Raw genomic sequence first — 16,064 nt, 5'->3', positions numbered from 1 at the left:
TTAAAACTTGAGGCTTAATCTTTGAATTATCACCACCACTGTGTGCAAGTTATGTGTATTTATAAATCATATTCAACCCTGCTTAAGCTGATTAAAGTGAAATAAAAAGTATCTCTCACACACACACGTGCCCTAGCACTGTCATTAATCAGCTAACAAGCAAACGCTAGCATCAGGTGAGCTACCAGAGAGACTAACGTTACGTTTCGTCACTTTAAAACGGAACAAAGGTAGGATAATGTAGTGACTTAAGGTGCGTGTCCACTAGGGTGCATCGTTTGCCCCATGAAATTTTTAAACTTGTCCGATTGTCCTGTACCATGTATAATTTTGTTCCTTTTGAAAAACTATACATCTGAGTGAAATTTGGGTTAGATAGGACATTTGCTATGTGGGCATTAGCAGGCTTGAAAATGTCAATATTTTGTGTTAACGGAGGGTTTAATGCGCAAAAACTGCTGCGCATTAAGTGCATTAATTACAACTAAAGATATAACAACTGAGAGTTAACTTGAAGCCAGACATATTTATCTAATCAAAAAATACATTTAAAATGAGAAAACCAAAACAACAACAACAATGTACTTGGTTTTACGATGCCACTCAATTTGCTGTTTTTTTTTACATTTAATGCTTGCTTAGTGCTTATTTGTGTAACTTTGCAGGAAATCCTGGCCAATCTTCACACCTCGTTCTGCAGCATTGTTTGTGACTGTAATACTTGAAACGGCTGAGAGGCATTCTTGATACAGTTCATTCTGAGTCCACTCACAGACTGGGGCTTCCAAAAATGGGGTGGGATCCTGCTTGATCTTTGAAAATAAAAACCAAGAGTCTGAACTTATTAGGCTATGCAGAGTAGTTTCATGTGTCACTTTGGGGAACTGTGGCTTCCCAAAGCCGGCACCGCTTCTTTGGTACAGTTCTTCCTCATTGCTTGAAGCAGGCTTGGCAGCAAGAAGACACTGAGCCATGCATTGCTTCTCTTCTGGGCTCACGTGAGTGCTGAAGAGGGACAGCGGCACCATCTCTGCTGTGAGGTACCACAAGTGGCGCTGAAAAGCATTCAATGCACTCTTGGCTACAGTCTTATCTACAGCTTCATACTTGATGAGAGCATGGCAGAGGGTCAGGTCATTGTGTGGGGCATCAAATGTAGAGGACGCGTTGATCCACCATTTGAAATAGATCAATGCCACAAAGTTGCAAAACTGTTTTATTTTCGGAATCTGTGCCTTGGTTGTGACAGTGCCTGGTGGTAGACGTTGGATTGCCTTTTCGAGCAAGCATATTTTCAAACAATACAACATCTTGCTCATCCATCTTGCTCGGTGGATAGCTCCAAGGGGGTTCAGTGCAGTGGACTTGGCAGTTTCTTGACTGTTACATTGACTGAAATAGCCAGCATTAAGACTACCTAAAGCAAAACAATTTAGTGTCAGCTAGCAGCAAGATCATGAACACTGGTAAGGGAAATACATGCTTATTTGAAGCTACTTTGCTCAAACTATAGCTATGATCTAAAGCTTTGTTCACAGTACAATCTAAAGAACAAAAAGTATTTAACTTACTTCTTAGGATGATGCCAAAACTAAGTTTTTTTTCAAGTGAAAATGGAGAAAAAAAATCATGGAAATTAACAAAGTAGAAACGTAGATATTGGATAATAAAATGTGGCTGTGTTTTTGACTTCACTGAGCAAAATTATGGTCTTTATGAGTGCATTATGGTCAATCAAGGGTTCAACAGTATGCACTAAAAAATGCAAAATAAATGCGAAAATAGCGTAAAATTGGTATTTTCGGGCTCGGCAATGCCCACATAGGAATTGTCACAGAAAATTAAAACTTTGCCATGTTAAATAGTTTATCAAAAGGAACATTTTGGTGACTGGTATGAGTTAAGATTCTGACATAGGGGCAAATGATGCACCCTAGTGTCCACTAGACACAACACACCGCATGTGGCATGCTGGTCCGGTTGCGGTGTGTTGCCAGCTGCGATCTGGTATGTTTACCTGGAGCGGGCCACAGCTCATTTGCATAAGGTAGACTCGACTTCTACTTTATGCAAATTCGATGCGGTGTGCGGAGATCCCACGCATCGTGAAACTGTCCTCAAACATCTAAACTAGGCATCGGTGACCTAAAACGAGGACAGACTCAGCTACTGCACAGTTCTTTCTTGCCTCAAATGCTTTCAGAAATACTCTTTGCTGAAGTGTTTTCGAAATAATAGGAAAGTTTGAGGCCGAGCCGCTGTGTTTATCCGACTCGGGTGCAGGACCGTCAAGCTGAAAGCTCGGTCACATCACCACGTAGTGGCCCGCTGTTGCTCAAGCGCTGTCATGTGACAATGTTGTGGCCCGCTAGTGACCGCCCACTGTCCGTGTGATTTTCAAATGCGTGCGTTGCCGTGTGGGAAAATCGCATGTCGTGGACACACTTTTGAGGACTTCGGTCAAACTGTTTTCTCCGTGTCGGTCATGTTTCATTTGTTTGAAAATACTGCCTCCGCTCTGCCTCCACCTCACTCTGTTCAACTCACTCTGCAGGTGGAGCTTTTTTTTTTTTTAAACTTGATTTCAGTCAGCCAGCATTGACAAAGCTCTGCAGGTGAAGTAGATGTCTCCGGGACATGGCGAGTGACGCATGATTCGTGCGACACAACGAATCGATAATGAAATTCATTGCCAACGCTTTTAATAATCGATTTTAATTGATTCGTTGTTGTAGCCCCAGATCAGACCGTCAAATGGTGGGAAAAACTATGAAACCAAGACTCCAGTTTATAATAAATAGGAAGTACGTGTCTAAACCTGACATTTGACTGGATGTCATTTCACCACTGAACAGTAATTAAGCAGATAAAAGCAGCCCCACACTGAAGTTAGTGAGTCCCAGAGTGAAAGGTTGTGCAGCACAGTCTGACTCAGTGATCTGCCTGATAAATGGCTGGCTTGCTCTTTGTCAGCAATGTTTTCAAAAAGCTGCTCTGACATCTGTCAGCAGCCATACGGTACATACAACCCCAGATTAAGGCTTCAGCCATTCGTCACAGAATTTTATGACTCTGTCTCTCTGTGTGCTTGTGTGTTTACGAGTGTGTGACGGAGAAAGGAAAAGCCACACAAGCGCATGTAAGCTCGTAAATATGATATTTCCTTTGGCCCAGCTTGACAGAACATGTGACCGGTGCCACGAGTTCAGCTGAAAGATGCACACATGCACTGTCAGTTATGTGGAGAAAGTAACAAGGTTGGTGGATATATTTTAGCAGACGGAGTATATTTTAGTGGACAGAGAAGTGTGCTGTGTTTCTAGGAAACATAATGTGGGCATGGCTTGGTATCATGGACTACTACCTGAAGACATTAATAATGAATCAAGGTGCTGTTCATCTTGATGAATAACACAGGTACCGAGAAGAAACAGTGTTGTTGAGATAGAATGTGACCAGGAGAGTGGAAGTTCTACTAGAAGGTTGTACACAGTTTGATGCCACTGTCATATTAAAAAAAACAAAAATTTCTCCACATTCTGCAAATGAAAATCAAAGGTTTTGAGAAGAGAAAAAAATTCCCTGTTCCATATTGAAAGGCATGGGAGCTCTCAAGGGATGATTCAGTGATGCTAGAGGTAATGAGAAAGTCATGCATTTATGGCCCCCGCAGATTGAGTTGCAGCTCTTGTGCATATATAGCACCTTGAAAGTGACAAATCTTTGTGTTCTTGCAAAGCTTTTTTGTGTTCCGTTTAATAGGTTTTCTTCCTCTGCGTTTCTGCTGACTGCTTACCTGTACAGTTTGACACCCGCCTCCCTCTCCAGCTGAGCCCACAGCTCATAGGACTCGTCCATCATGTTGACGTAGAAGTCCTCGTCATAGGCCTTGCGGATGATACGGGTCTGACCATGGGAGCTTCCTCGGGTGTGGGGCAGGATGAACTGGAAAAGATGCACATGAAACCACTTTGTAAATAACTTTGACTTGAGAATACAATACACAAAATGTCCTAAACTGCAGTGAAGTCCATAAATATTTGGACACTGACACAGTTTTGAGCATTTTGGCTCTGTACACCACCACAATGAATTTGAAATGAAACAATCAAGATGTGTTTTAAGTGCAGACTTTCAGCTTTAATTTGAGGGTATTTACATTCAAATCAGATGAACGATGGAGAAATTACAACACATTTTATATGTGCCCTCCACCTTTGTAAAGGGACCAAAAGTAATTGGACAGACTGACGTAATCATAAATCAAATTGTTACTTTCAATATTTGGTTGCAAATCCTTTACAGTTAATGACATCCTGAAGTCTGGAACCCATAGACACCACCAGACACTGGGTTTGGTCCCTGATGATGCTCTGCCAGGCCTCTACTGCTATCTTCAGTTCCTGCTTGTTCTTGGGGCATTTTCCTTCAGTTTTATTTTCAGCAAGTAAAATGCATGTTCAGTTGGATTCAGGTCAGTTGGACTTGGCCATTGCAGAACATTCCAGTTCTTTGCCTTAAAAAACTCTTTGGTTGCTTTCACAGTATGCTTCAAGTGATTGTCTGTCTGCACTGTGAAGTCTGTCTGCATGTGTTCAATGTGTTCTGAAGCATTTGGCTGAATATGAGCAGATAATATGGCCCAAAACACTTCAGAATTCATCCTGCTGCTTTTGTCAGCAGTCACTTTATAAACAAGAAAAGCACTCAGAGCGCAGTACTCGGCCAAGGCTGCTCAGTCGATGTATCATTTCCAACGGATCAAATCTTCAATAAAAAATGACCTTGCGGAGCACAGGCGTGTGTTATGCATGTGTACATTATGTACAGACACCGAATCGTGTGACCTAAATATGTAGCGGGTGGCAGGAATTGATGGGACTCGGAAACACCCCCACTATTTAATCAGTTGTTCCTTGTATCATTTCCAATGGATAAGTCCTGATAAGTTGGCAGCCGTGGATTTGTAGTAGGATCACAATCATGTGATCGTCAGCAGGCAGCTGACATAGTGTCACTTGTCATGTTTACAGTGATGCTGTACCGCTATTTTGCAATGATACTGAAATCCTTAACAAATCTGTGGATCCAGACTATAAACCGCATCACTTCCAAAATCTAATGAGGGGGTCCTGGTGTCATTTCTGACTGTCTGAAAATTTCATTCAAATCCGTTATTGAGTAATGTTGTGCACAGACAGAAGGATTCATAGATTCACAGAAGGACAAACGTACACAGATTGTCACATAACTCTGCCACATTCTTTGGCGGAGTAATAAATACATGAGAACCAGTTCCATTGGCAGCCATACATGCTCACACCATGATACAACTGGCACCATGCTTCACTGATGAGGTGGTATGCTTTGGGTCTGGAGAAGTTCATTCCCTTCTCCATACTCTTCCCATCATTCTGGCACAAGTTGATCTTTATCTCATCTGTCCATGGGTGTTTGTTCCAGAACTTAGATGTTTTTTGGCAAACTCGAATCTGACCTTCCTGTTTTTCAGGCTTACCAAAGGTTTACAGCTGGCGGTGAATCCTCTCTATTCACTCTGGTGAAATCTTCTCTTTAATTGCTGATTTTGACACAGAGATCCCTACCTCCTAGAGAGTGTTCTTGCGCTGGCCAATTGTTGTGAAGGGGTTTTTCGTGACCAGGGAAAAGGATTCTTCTGTCATCTACCACACTTGTTTTCCGTGGTCTTCCGGGTCTTTTGGTGTTGCTGAGCTCACCAGTACTTTCTTTCCTTTTGAGAATGTGCCAAATAGTTGATTTGGCCAAACGTAATGTTACTGCAATCTCTCTGATTGGTTTGTTTTCATTTTTCAGCCTAATGATGGCTTGCTTCACTGATAGTGACAGCTCTTTGGACTCTATATTGACACTTGACCTCACCAGATTTCCAAATGCAAATACCACACTTGAAATAAACTCTAGACCTTTTATCTGCTCCTTGTAAATGAAATAATGAGGGAATAACACACACCTGGTCATGGAACAACCGAGCAGCCAATTGTCCAAATACTTTTGGTCCCTTAAAAAGGTGGAGGGCACATACAAAATGTGTGTGACCTTGAGCCTTGTCTCCTTTGATTCTTCTCCAGCCCCTTCTTCCAAGGATTCAGGCAGAATGAGTGAGTCTGATTTAAGCGGCTCCTCTTTGGCCCCAGCTGTGATCGTCCCGGCCGTTTGCCTCTCTCAAATGAGACACCTTGGAAGCTTCCACTTTGGGAAAGATCTGCAGCCTCAGACTGATGAGACCCTGTGTCATCCCTTCTTGACTGAGCCCAGATTGGCAGCCTGACCTCTAATAGGGGCTTTCGACCAAAGAGCACCAGGTGCTAGGTTGGTTCAAAGTTGAGAGCCAGTGCTTTTTTGGTTCAAATCTCGTGCCGCCCCAGAACGAGTTTGTGTTTCCATTCGGAAGGAGCAAAGTTGGAGCTACGTCATTGCACCACCACAAAACGTGTGTACGTCACTGCGTATGTAGCCGTTCAACAGCGTTTACGCCGTACGGAAACCCACACAACAACAATGGAGGACTTCATTGGAGTGGTGTACAATGGCTAGTGTGTCTCGCCATCGTTGAGCAGCAAAACCTTCTGTTAGGGGTTACCCATTGGCGTCGCCGTTCCAATGCCCGGCGATCACGTTTGAGAAGAAAGGTAATTATCAAAGACGTTTGGATACTTAACAGTAAACGTGTTAGCGTTAGCTTAGCTACTTAGCTTCGACTACGCTTGCATTGATTACTTAGCGGTTAAACACGCGCAATAAGTTGATGATTATATCTATGTTTATCTTTTTAGATGTTTTTAGATGTCGCCCCACCCCCTGCCCGTGACATGCTCGGCTCTCAACTCTATATATGTATATATATATATATATATATATATATATATATATATATATATATATATATATATATATATATATATATATATATATAATATAGCAGCCAGTCCCTCCTTTGGAGTGGGTGCAGGATCTGACTTATTAATTGATGGCTGGGTCTGGCCTCTGTCCACCTTTGTTGTCTCCCCTGGTCAGCTTAGCAGCTTGTGATCAGCTAATTGATCTAAGTGGCCACTCTGCTCATAGCTTTGGCCGTTTCATCTTGACCTGTGTTCCTGAGATCAGTCCTTCATCTTCCAGACTGCCCTAACCAGCCCTTTTGCCTCTCAAGCCTGGTCTTTGAGTGAAAAGACTCTCTCTCCAGCTCTTTTGGCCATTCAGAAGCACGTTTTGATTAAAACTACCAGTAAATTCACGCCAGCATAGGTTGTAGGTAACCTGTGGGGTGTGAATGGGCAAGCCAGTGTGTCTTAAAGAAGAATCTACATACCTTGACGAGCAAGGGGGTCATTCCCCATACATATGAAATATGTAACTGGGTGGAGAGATAGTCTCTTCACTCAGAGAACCAAGGTTACAATATAACTATACAATCTCACTTTGACACATTAAATGCAAAAATCAAGTAAGCTCTAAGGGAAACTGACCTGGCATCAGTGAGGTGCAACAAAAACACAAACATAAAAGAAACTTATAAACTCTGGGTAGGTCTGGGTACTGCTGGGTAAAAAATATCCATACAGAAACTTTAATTATTAGTTTTGATTATGTAGAAAGTTGTGCTAATCAATTTTTTTAGTGGCTTCTTAACTTCTCATGAGTGAGTAGAACTGAATACAGCTGCTGACCAATTTAAAAAGGGCCCATTTGATACAGTCATTAGACTCAGCAAAAAACACCACAGTGGGAAAGTATAAGGAGCTCAGCAAAAATCTGAAAAAGCAAATCACTGACTTGAACGAGTCAGGAAAGTCATTTGGAGCCATTTCAAAGAGACAGATCCCAAAATCCATCTATTCTTTATCTATACACTGCTTAATCCTCATTAGGGTTGCGAGGGGGCTGGAGCCTATCCCAGCTGACTTGGGGCGAAGGCCGGGGACAACATGGACAAGTCGCCAGTCTGTCACAGGGCTACATATACAGACAACCAATCACACTCACGGGCAATTTACAATAATCAATTAACCTCAGCATATTTCTGGACTGTGAGAGGAAGCCGATGTGCCCGAAGAAAACCCCCGCATAAACAGGGAAAACATGCAAACTCCATGCAGAAAGATCCCAGGAAGGCCGTGACGCGGACCGGGGATCTTCACTCTGAGAAAGAACTAACCACTGTGCAGCCCAATCCCAAAATCGTTTGAGCAAACGGTTGTGTATAAATATAAAGCGAATAGCACCTTTGTGTCACTGCCACCAATATGAAGAAAGCACAAATTATCACCTGCTGCTGAGAGACAATTGGTCAGGATAGTCTGGAGTCTACCAAGAAAAAAACATATAGCAGATCTGCAATTAATCAGAGACTGCTGGAATACTGGTGTCAATGTCCACAGCCAAATGTGTCTTACAGCACCGTACGTTGAGAGGCTACCATGCAACAATATAGCCCTTCCTCTAGAAGCAGCACCTTAAGACTTGCCAGAAGTTTGCTGCTGATCACATGGATAAAGAAAAGGCCTTCTGGAGGGAAGTTCTCAGGTTAAATGAAACAAAAATTGAGGTATTTGGCCACAGTGACCAGAAATATGTTTGGAGGAGAGAAGGTGAACCCCTTAACACCAAGAACACCAAAATCTACCATCAAGCATGGTGGTGATAGTATAATGTTCTGGGGCTGTTGCCAGTGTAACTGGTGCTTTACATTAAGTGAATGGAATAATGAAGAAGGAAGATTATGTCCCATCCTTCAGGAAAGCCTGAAATAATCAGCCAGAAGATTGAATCTTGGACTCAGCTGGGTGTTCCACTAAGACACTGACCCCGAACACACGTCAAAATGGGCAAAGAAATGGCTCCATCAGGTTAGAATTAAGGTTTATATTTGCCTTCTCAAAGTACTCACTTAATGATGAAGAAACAAGTCTGTGTCAGATCGCCAAGCTTGCCAGAAGCTTGTGGACGGTTACCAAAAGCGCCTAGTTGAGGAGAAAATGGCCAAAGGATGGGCACATTTCCAGAGGCGCTATAATAAATCTATGAAAGAATCAAAATGCATGCTTGCTTTTTGTAACAAAGATGCATGCATTGCAATGATTTAATCAAAGAAAATTATGGTAAAGGAGTAATTGGAAACTCAAGACTTCTATAATATACATGGTCTTTACAAGTGTATGTATTTTATTGTTCATGACTGTAAGTAGGGTCAAAGACAGAAAACTCATGCCCTCATGAGGATTGGGGTTCCAGTCTGAGAAACATACACACGTGTTCAGCTGAAAACAGTGGCCAGCTTTGACCTGAAAATACATCAGCACTTTTTTTTCTCTGTAAATGACTAAACTTAAAGGTAACAGATTATGAATAGATGATTAACAGACAATTTAAACAACAAAGCTGTTACCAACAATCAGTCTTATCAGTCAGATTACATGAAGAGACAGAAGAAGCTAAGAGAGCCTCCATCCACAGAAGAACTGCGACAAGTTCTCCAAGATGATTAACAACCCACTTGCCAAGTGCCCTGTGGTAAAGTGTACTAAGGATAAGCTTTTTAAAAGACAAAGTGTACTCATAACACCAAATACTCATCTGGCTTAATAAAAAATCCTGGCAACATTTTTAAAGGCTACAAATGCCTAAAACTTTTGCATATAGATAGATGCGGTGGTTGTTGGCACTTTCTGTATCTTATAATGCTTGTAGTGTAAACACATTCTAAAAATTGTTTGTATACAGTAAATATGGCCTATTTTGTACAAAATAGGTCCATTGATGACAAGTACTAAATACACTTTTGAGGCTGAACTACTGAGCAAAGAAAGGAATTATTAAATCCTAGAGAGACTTAAGATTCACTGTGTGGCAACTGCTGTTTAGTAATTTCATTAATTATAAATATGTTTGTTAAACCAATGTACTGCTGAAGGATGCTGTAGTCACACAGGTCTTAAAACAACAGCGGCATTACCGCATCATCTCAAGGGAATCTTCCTGCAGCAGGACTCCTAGTAAGAGTGACTTAAGTTCAGACTTTTCTTGTTTATTGTGCTTATAACTGAGACAGTTGTTAACCAGCAACTCCTGTTTTCTGAAAGGCAAAATTAGTTTTTTGTCATGGGAGTCTGGTGGTGAAGTGAGCAAGACTGTTATTTATTTTATGATCTGGACCTTTTTGGATTCTAAAATACTTTTTGCTGCTGACCCAGTCCACAGCAGTTCATTGCTCGGTGTCCGCATTGGTACTCGTGTCTGTTTCTATAAAAAGGGAGGGTGTTTTCCTGCCTTTACTGTTGGTGGGACACTGACTACAGATAGTTCTCTTATACAACTCCACTACAAATCCAAACTAACCCTTTAAAATGAAATCTACAGCATTAGTAAACCATAGTGTCTGAATACTTTCTGAAAGGACTATAAGTGTGCTTAAACCAACTCACCACAAAATAATGTATACTTATCTACTCCATACACAATACTATTCAGTGCCAAAATAGTCCTTTTAGCAGTGATGATTCCCTTACACACAAATTAATGGCATTAAAAAAAGTATGAATACACAATGTTATTAGCACAGGATTGGTATCTGCATGCAAAAAGCTTGGAAATAAAGTATCCGCATGAGTCCAAAATTAAGATTGACTGGCAGAAAAGGTGATGCTGACTAACACTGCTCAACACTGTACACGTGGTATAAAGTTGTATGAATGGACAGAGATTACATTCACATTTTGCTGTAACTTGTAGAATAAGTGAAATTTGTCTTGGTTGAGACTATTGCCAAGACTGTTGCAGGGAGAGCAGCATTCAAGACTGTTCAAGTAGGAACCTGTGATAATAGAACAATAAAAAAATTCTTAGTTTCATGTTAATAAAGCACTTAAACCTTTAAGTATGGCTAAGTGCATTTTTCAAAATTAAACATACCACTCCTTAAGTGGTAGTGGCCCGAGTTCAGTAAAGTTGGAAAGATATTCACAGATTCGGACTTCTGGCATCAATAATTCATTAGATACAGGTTGTCAAAACATAAACGATGCCTCTTTCCCATCGTTGTACAGTAGACAATGTGCTACAAGCTCAGTTTTATGAAAAGTATCTGTCTTTCAAGCTGCAGAAATAACATTGGTGTCTATGCACAGCCGGCTGTGAACAGGTACGGTCTCCAAATTGCAAAACCGCTGCAACAGCGAAGAGAGACACAAATATTCAATAACTTCAATTTTGTACTCTGTAGTGTCTCCAGAATCGCTGCAGCCATCAACTGGCTCCTGTTGACACCAATGTTATTCCTGCAACTTGAAAGACAGCTACTGTTGATCAAACTTTGGAAAAGAGGCATCGTTTTATGTTTCGACACCGTATATTTAATGAGTTATTGATGCTGGAAGTCTGAATCTGTGAATATCTTTCCAAATTTACTGAACCGTGGCACCGAGGAGCCGTGGTGGGCGTCCTTTATTTTAATTTCTGAAAGGTGGCTACCCTAACTACTACTACTACTACTACTAATAATAATAATAATAATAATAATAATAATAATAATGACACACTGTACCACCCCACTGTGAGTAATGGTGCCAGTCTATAAAAACTCTGCCACTGTGGTTAGTGCTCTAACTGCTGAAATGAAACGTCTGAGTTCAGTCACAAACCTAACGACACAAACGTACAGTTTCCATTCTTGAGTCTGCTCATCAGCCTCCAAACAGTAAGTGTTAACACCACATATAATGAGGTTTACGTTTCTTTTTTAACCGACAAGTTAGTATGGATGGTTTCTACTTTTAGTGCTGCAGTCTTCCCCAGAAGCGTCACGTGACGTGTTGATGACGTGTCTTTTACCTTGTCAGCTAGTTAAAACCATCTTTACTAACTTGTGGGTAAGAAAGAAACGCTAATCTAACGTAAAAAGAAGACAAATTGAGCATAGTCAATCTACCAAACTTGATGGCCCAAAAGGGCCTGTGTGACACACCTGCTCCAGCAGCAAAGTCTTCTGCTTGTGTTTAGCCAGCTGATATGCCGTGAAGGAGCCCTGGACCCCGGCTCCGATCACTACGCAGTCAAACTCCTGGTTAGTCGACATGTTTGCTGTAATTAGCAGTCAGACACAGCAGTTAACTTCGTCGCTGCTTTTCACTGCACTCAAGAAGCCCCACCCACTCTGACTGGCCTGGTGGGGAATGGCCCTGATCTGCGGCGCACAGGAGCGGCACACTGCGCACATGAAGCTGCGCCTCAGTTGGCTTCAGGACTGCGGACTTCGGTCGCGTCTGCACCAGGGCATGAGTGCCTGACAGTCTAACTACAGGGAAAAGTGGACAGTCTTCCTCATGTTGTAGCAGAAAACGAGAAGGGTATGTCTGCAGAGCCGGAGGCTGCAGGAAGAGGGCTGCAGGAAGAGGGCTGCACGAAGAGGGCTGCACGAAGAGGGCTGCACACTTCCGGTCGCACATTTAGAGCATTTTTAAGGTATATTAGCTCTATGACTCCCTGACATGCATAAATACAAATGTTTGTAACGTTAAACATCCACAAATAAAAATGTTTATAACGTTAAACATGCATAAATATAAATGTTTATAAAATTAAACAAATAAAACGTTATAAAACAAACAGCCCTCTCCGTGCAGCCCTCCCTGTGCAGCGTCCGGCTCTGTAGACACATACTATTGCATAAAACGGAGAGGAGCCCACTGTGGCCTAGTTATTCTAGAGCAGGTTTCATGTGAGAACGTGAAGCTCGATTAATTGAGAAACTAAAACTGGAAATTTCTGTTTTAAGGTAACTCCACAATGGTACAATATCAAATTCAGCTTCCTGATGTTTCTTAGTGTTGATACATTTTATTTTATTTTATTATAATGACATAATAAATTAGTTAAAAAGCACACAAATTCACAGCAAACAGATTTATTGACTATGAAAATGAGCATACTTGTAGTCATACTAATAATCAGACTAGAGAAAGAAATGTAAAAGGATAGAAAGTAAAATTAAAGTAAAAAGTTATCAATTATAACAGATTGATCGTCTTTTAACTGCTGCCATTTTGACATACTGGTCATTCATCATCAGCAGACATTAGCCAAATAAACTAAGCTAAAGTAACACCACAGAAGCACCGCTACTATTAAATGTGTGTTGTCTCAGTTCAGTGAATGAAGCGCAGTTCAGTTTTGTAAGTTTGCACTCATATCACTGTTATTTGGTTCAGTATCAGACTGTGGACTGTTTTTAGCAGCCTCTCTTCTTCCAGAAAAAAATATTTTGAAATGGAATGATTCTTTCTCTTTCAGAAAAAGTAATGTGACTGAGGGCTATCCACCAGGTCATGAGCATCCACACTGGTCTACAGATCTACAGGTGAGTGATAGTGTTCTGCTGTTATTTCATGTAAAACAGTACAACAAACAGGTTGTCTATAGCTGAGCTGAGGGAATACTGTTTCATTATATAAAAACATTAATTTCCATTTCATTTACTTTTCTCCATAGCTTACATTATGATACATTAGAATAAAAAGAAAAACTTTATAGTCTACCTGAGGCAGTAAAATTGTCTTTGGACTCATCTGGTGAAAAACATTTCCATAAGATTAACTAACATGACAGGACATGCTGTCTACACTCTGATGATGAATTTTACTGTTGGTTATCAACATTAACTGCAGTTGTGATTTTAAAGATTTCAGATCTCTTCTGTTACACTGTCTTTTCCTTCCAGCCTTGGTCTGGATCCTTGGGAACATCTACATCTGATGTAGGCTGAGAGCTAAAGAGAATATGAACATTCAGCTGGGGTTGTCTGAGGTGTCTTCATCCAGTCCATGTGAAGAAGAGCAGTACTGGATGTCCTCCTCATCCACTGCAGTGGGAATGACCGGAGGATGTCTCAAACTTCATCGCAGCATTCATGGAAGACTCGGACCACCTCCACCTGCAGTATCAGACCATGGAAATCATGCTCCTTAACATCATACAGACATGTGGGGAGCAGGCTGGTATCAATCCAGAGAGGACTGACAGGCTCACAGGTTTGTGAACAGTGTTACAGCTGCATATGTTCCTGTTCTGAATGTATAGCCTGCTGCACCATAAGCCATATAGTAAGAATTAATATCTTTTGTTGTCTCTTGTGTTTACCATTCCTACTGTTATTTGTACTTTTTTAAGTAAAAATAATATTATGCTGCAGATTCAGCTTTCTCTTCATGGTGCACAATTGTCTTGTGACCACTATTTACACTTGCACAATTTTCCAGCACATTACCTAATTCATCTATTTATTGCATTTTTTTTTTTTACACATCTCTCCAGTTCTCCAGTGTTTTATCTCTGATCTCTCCTGGACAGTGAAGCTCAAGATCACTCCTTGGGAGGAACACATCCATGAATGAATAGATGCTGATTTGAATCTGGCTCTAAAGAACTTCCTGTATAAAAAGAAAAAAACTAGAATGCAATGCTGGTTCTTTGTATTATTTCCTTGGGGTCTTTGTTATTTTATCATTGCTATTTTTTTTTTTTTTTTTTTTTTACAATACAATGGTGCAAACATTTTGTTTGACTCTTCCTATATTTAATTCAGTCCCCTTTTGTTTAATGTTTTCTTTTAATGCTCTTGCAACTGTGTGTTCCTGAACCAACTCAGTGAGAAGATCTTCACAGCATCATATCGTCATGTCAACATGCAAGTGTCATTTTCTTTCTGCAAAATAGGTGAATTTAGAAATTACATTTGTCTTCTTAAATCCAATGTGATTCTAAATTGATCACCGCTCTACCAGCTGCTTCCAGTGACAATCATGGTTAATCATTATCGGTTATGGTTTGCTCTATAGCTTTGTTTGGGAACTGGAGGTCAATGATATCAGAGTTTACAACTTCTGATTATAAGACTTAGTGCAAATAGAATTTAAAAATTTATGAGGATTCAATCTGAAACAATCCCGATAAAAGTCTTTCAGATGGCCTAATCTGAAAGATATGAGTGGTGTGTATGATAAACAAGTGCAATTTTTATCATAAAGTGGAATTTATGTAATACATGTGCTATTACGCTACAGGAAACTGAACAGGAAGTGGTTAACTGAAGATGCTGTCCATGCAGTATCCTTCTTCACCTGGGTCATGGACAGTTCTGTAATGGTACTGACATGTCACTCAAAGTGTCCACGTCCTTAATTATACATAACTTTCGTCCTGTAATTATATCAGGACTAAAGTTATGTATAATTAAGGATGTGGACACTTTGAGTGACATGTCAGTACCATTACAGAACTGTCCATGACACAGGGAGACTTACATGGCGCACCTCAGCTCAGCCTCACATCTTTGCTTATTTTTGGATTAGCTGAGAATGAGGAAATGCGCACCTTCGACAGAGCTGGGGTCCATTTCACGAAGCAGGTTTAGTGAAAACTCTGAGTTTGTTAACCCTGAAATTAGGGAAACTCTGAGTTTTCCGTTTCACAAAGGGAGGTAACTCAAACCAGAGACAGAGGGGCAACTCTAGCCTGTTTCACAAAGAGGGGTAACTTAAACTCTCAGTCAGTTACCGTAGTAACAGACTCTATGACTCTAACCTGGTCGGGACCAGGTTTTTCTCAGTAAACCTCGAGTTTCTCTCAGTTTCCGCCCTCTTTCAGCCACACGTCATTTCATTTCCTCATTCATTCAGTCAGCTGGCGAGTTTTGGCGTAGCCTAGTTCTGCGGTGTGTCAAAATGACGTCCTTTTATTAACGATCCAGTGGATGAAGGAGCAGAATTACTGCACAGAGAATTAAATATTCGTCAGGAGATTGTTATCAGACCGCGCATAGATGTTCTCGCATTTCTCGACAAGTATCTTTTAGAGCGGTACCGTTTCACATCACAGTCCATAATCTACATACACAACCTAATCCGTCTTTACATTTACAACATTACCAACCACAGTCATGCTCTCACATCCCAGCAGACATTGTGTGTTGTGCTGCGGTTCTTTGCAAATGGAAGTTTTTTATATAATGTCGGAGATGCAGAGCACCTCAG

The 16,064-nt window shown here is 40.9% G+C and overlaps 1 protein-coding gene and 1 long non-coding RNA gene across 2 annotated transcripts in view; one reads left to right on the top strand and one right to left on the bottom strand.

Annotated features, from left to right (window-relative positions):
- Positions 1 to 12,143, bottom strand: part of pipox (pipecolic acid oxidase) — a 47,319-nt gene extending 35,176 nt beyond the window's left edge. Inside the window, exons 1-2 of the mRNA XM_055012090.1 lie at positions 12,002 to 12,143; positions 3,797 to 3,945 (exon numbers count right to left, since the gene is read on the bottom strand). Of these exons, the coding sequence (XP_054868065.1) occupies positions 3,797 to 3,945; positions 12,002 to 12,112 (260 nt within the window). The 5' untranslated portion in view covers positions 12,113 to 12,143. The remainder of the gene's footprint in view (positions 1 to 3,796; positions 3,946 to 12,001) is intronic.
- A 220-nt stretch (positions 12,144 to 12,363) lies between these two features.
- On the top strand, positions 12,364 to 15,146 carry LOC118469782 (uncharacterized). Its single transcript, XR_004846749.2, has 4 exons — positions 12,364 to 12,498; positions 13,327 to 13,393; positions 13,754 to 14,063; positions 14,347 to 15,146. It is a non-coding gene; the product is annotated as an uncharacterized LOC118469782 (long non-coding RNA).
- The last annotated feature ends 918 nt before the right edge of the window (positions 15,147 to 16,064 follow it).

Source organism: Amphiprion ocellaris, chromosome 7 (assembly GCF_022539595.1).
Source record: "Amphiprion ocellaris isolate individual 3 ecotype Okinawa chromosome 7, ASM2253959v1, whole genome shotgun sequence".
Taxonomy (NCBI): Eukaryota; Metazoa; Chordata; class Actinopteri; family Pomacentridae; genus Amphiprion; species Amphiprion ocellaris.
This window is presented reverse-complemented; position numbering and strand designations above follow the sequence as displayed.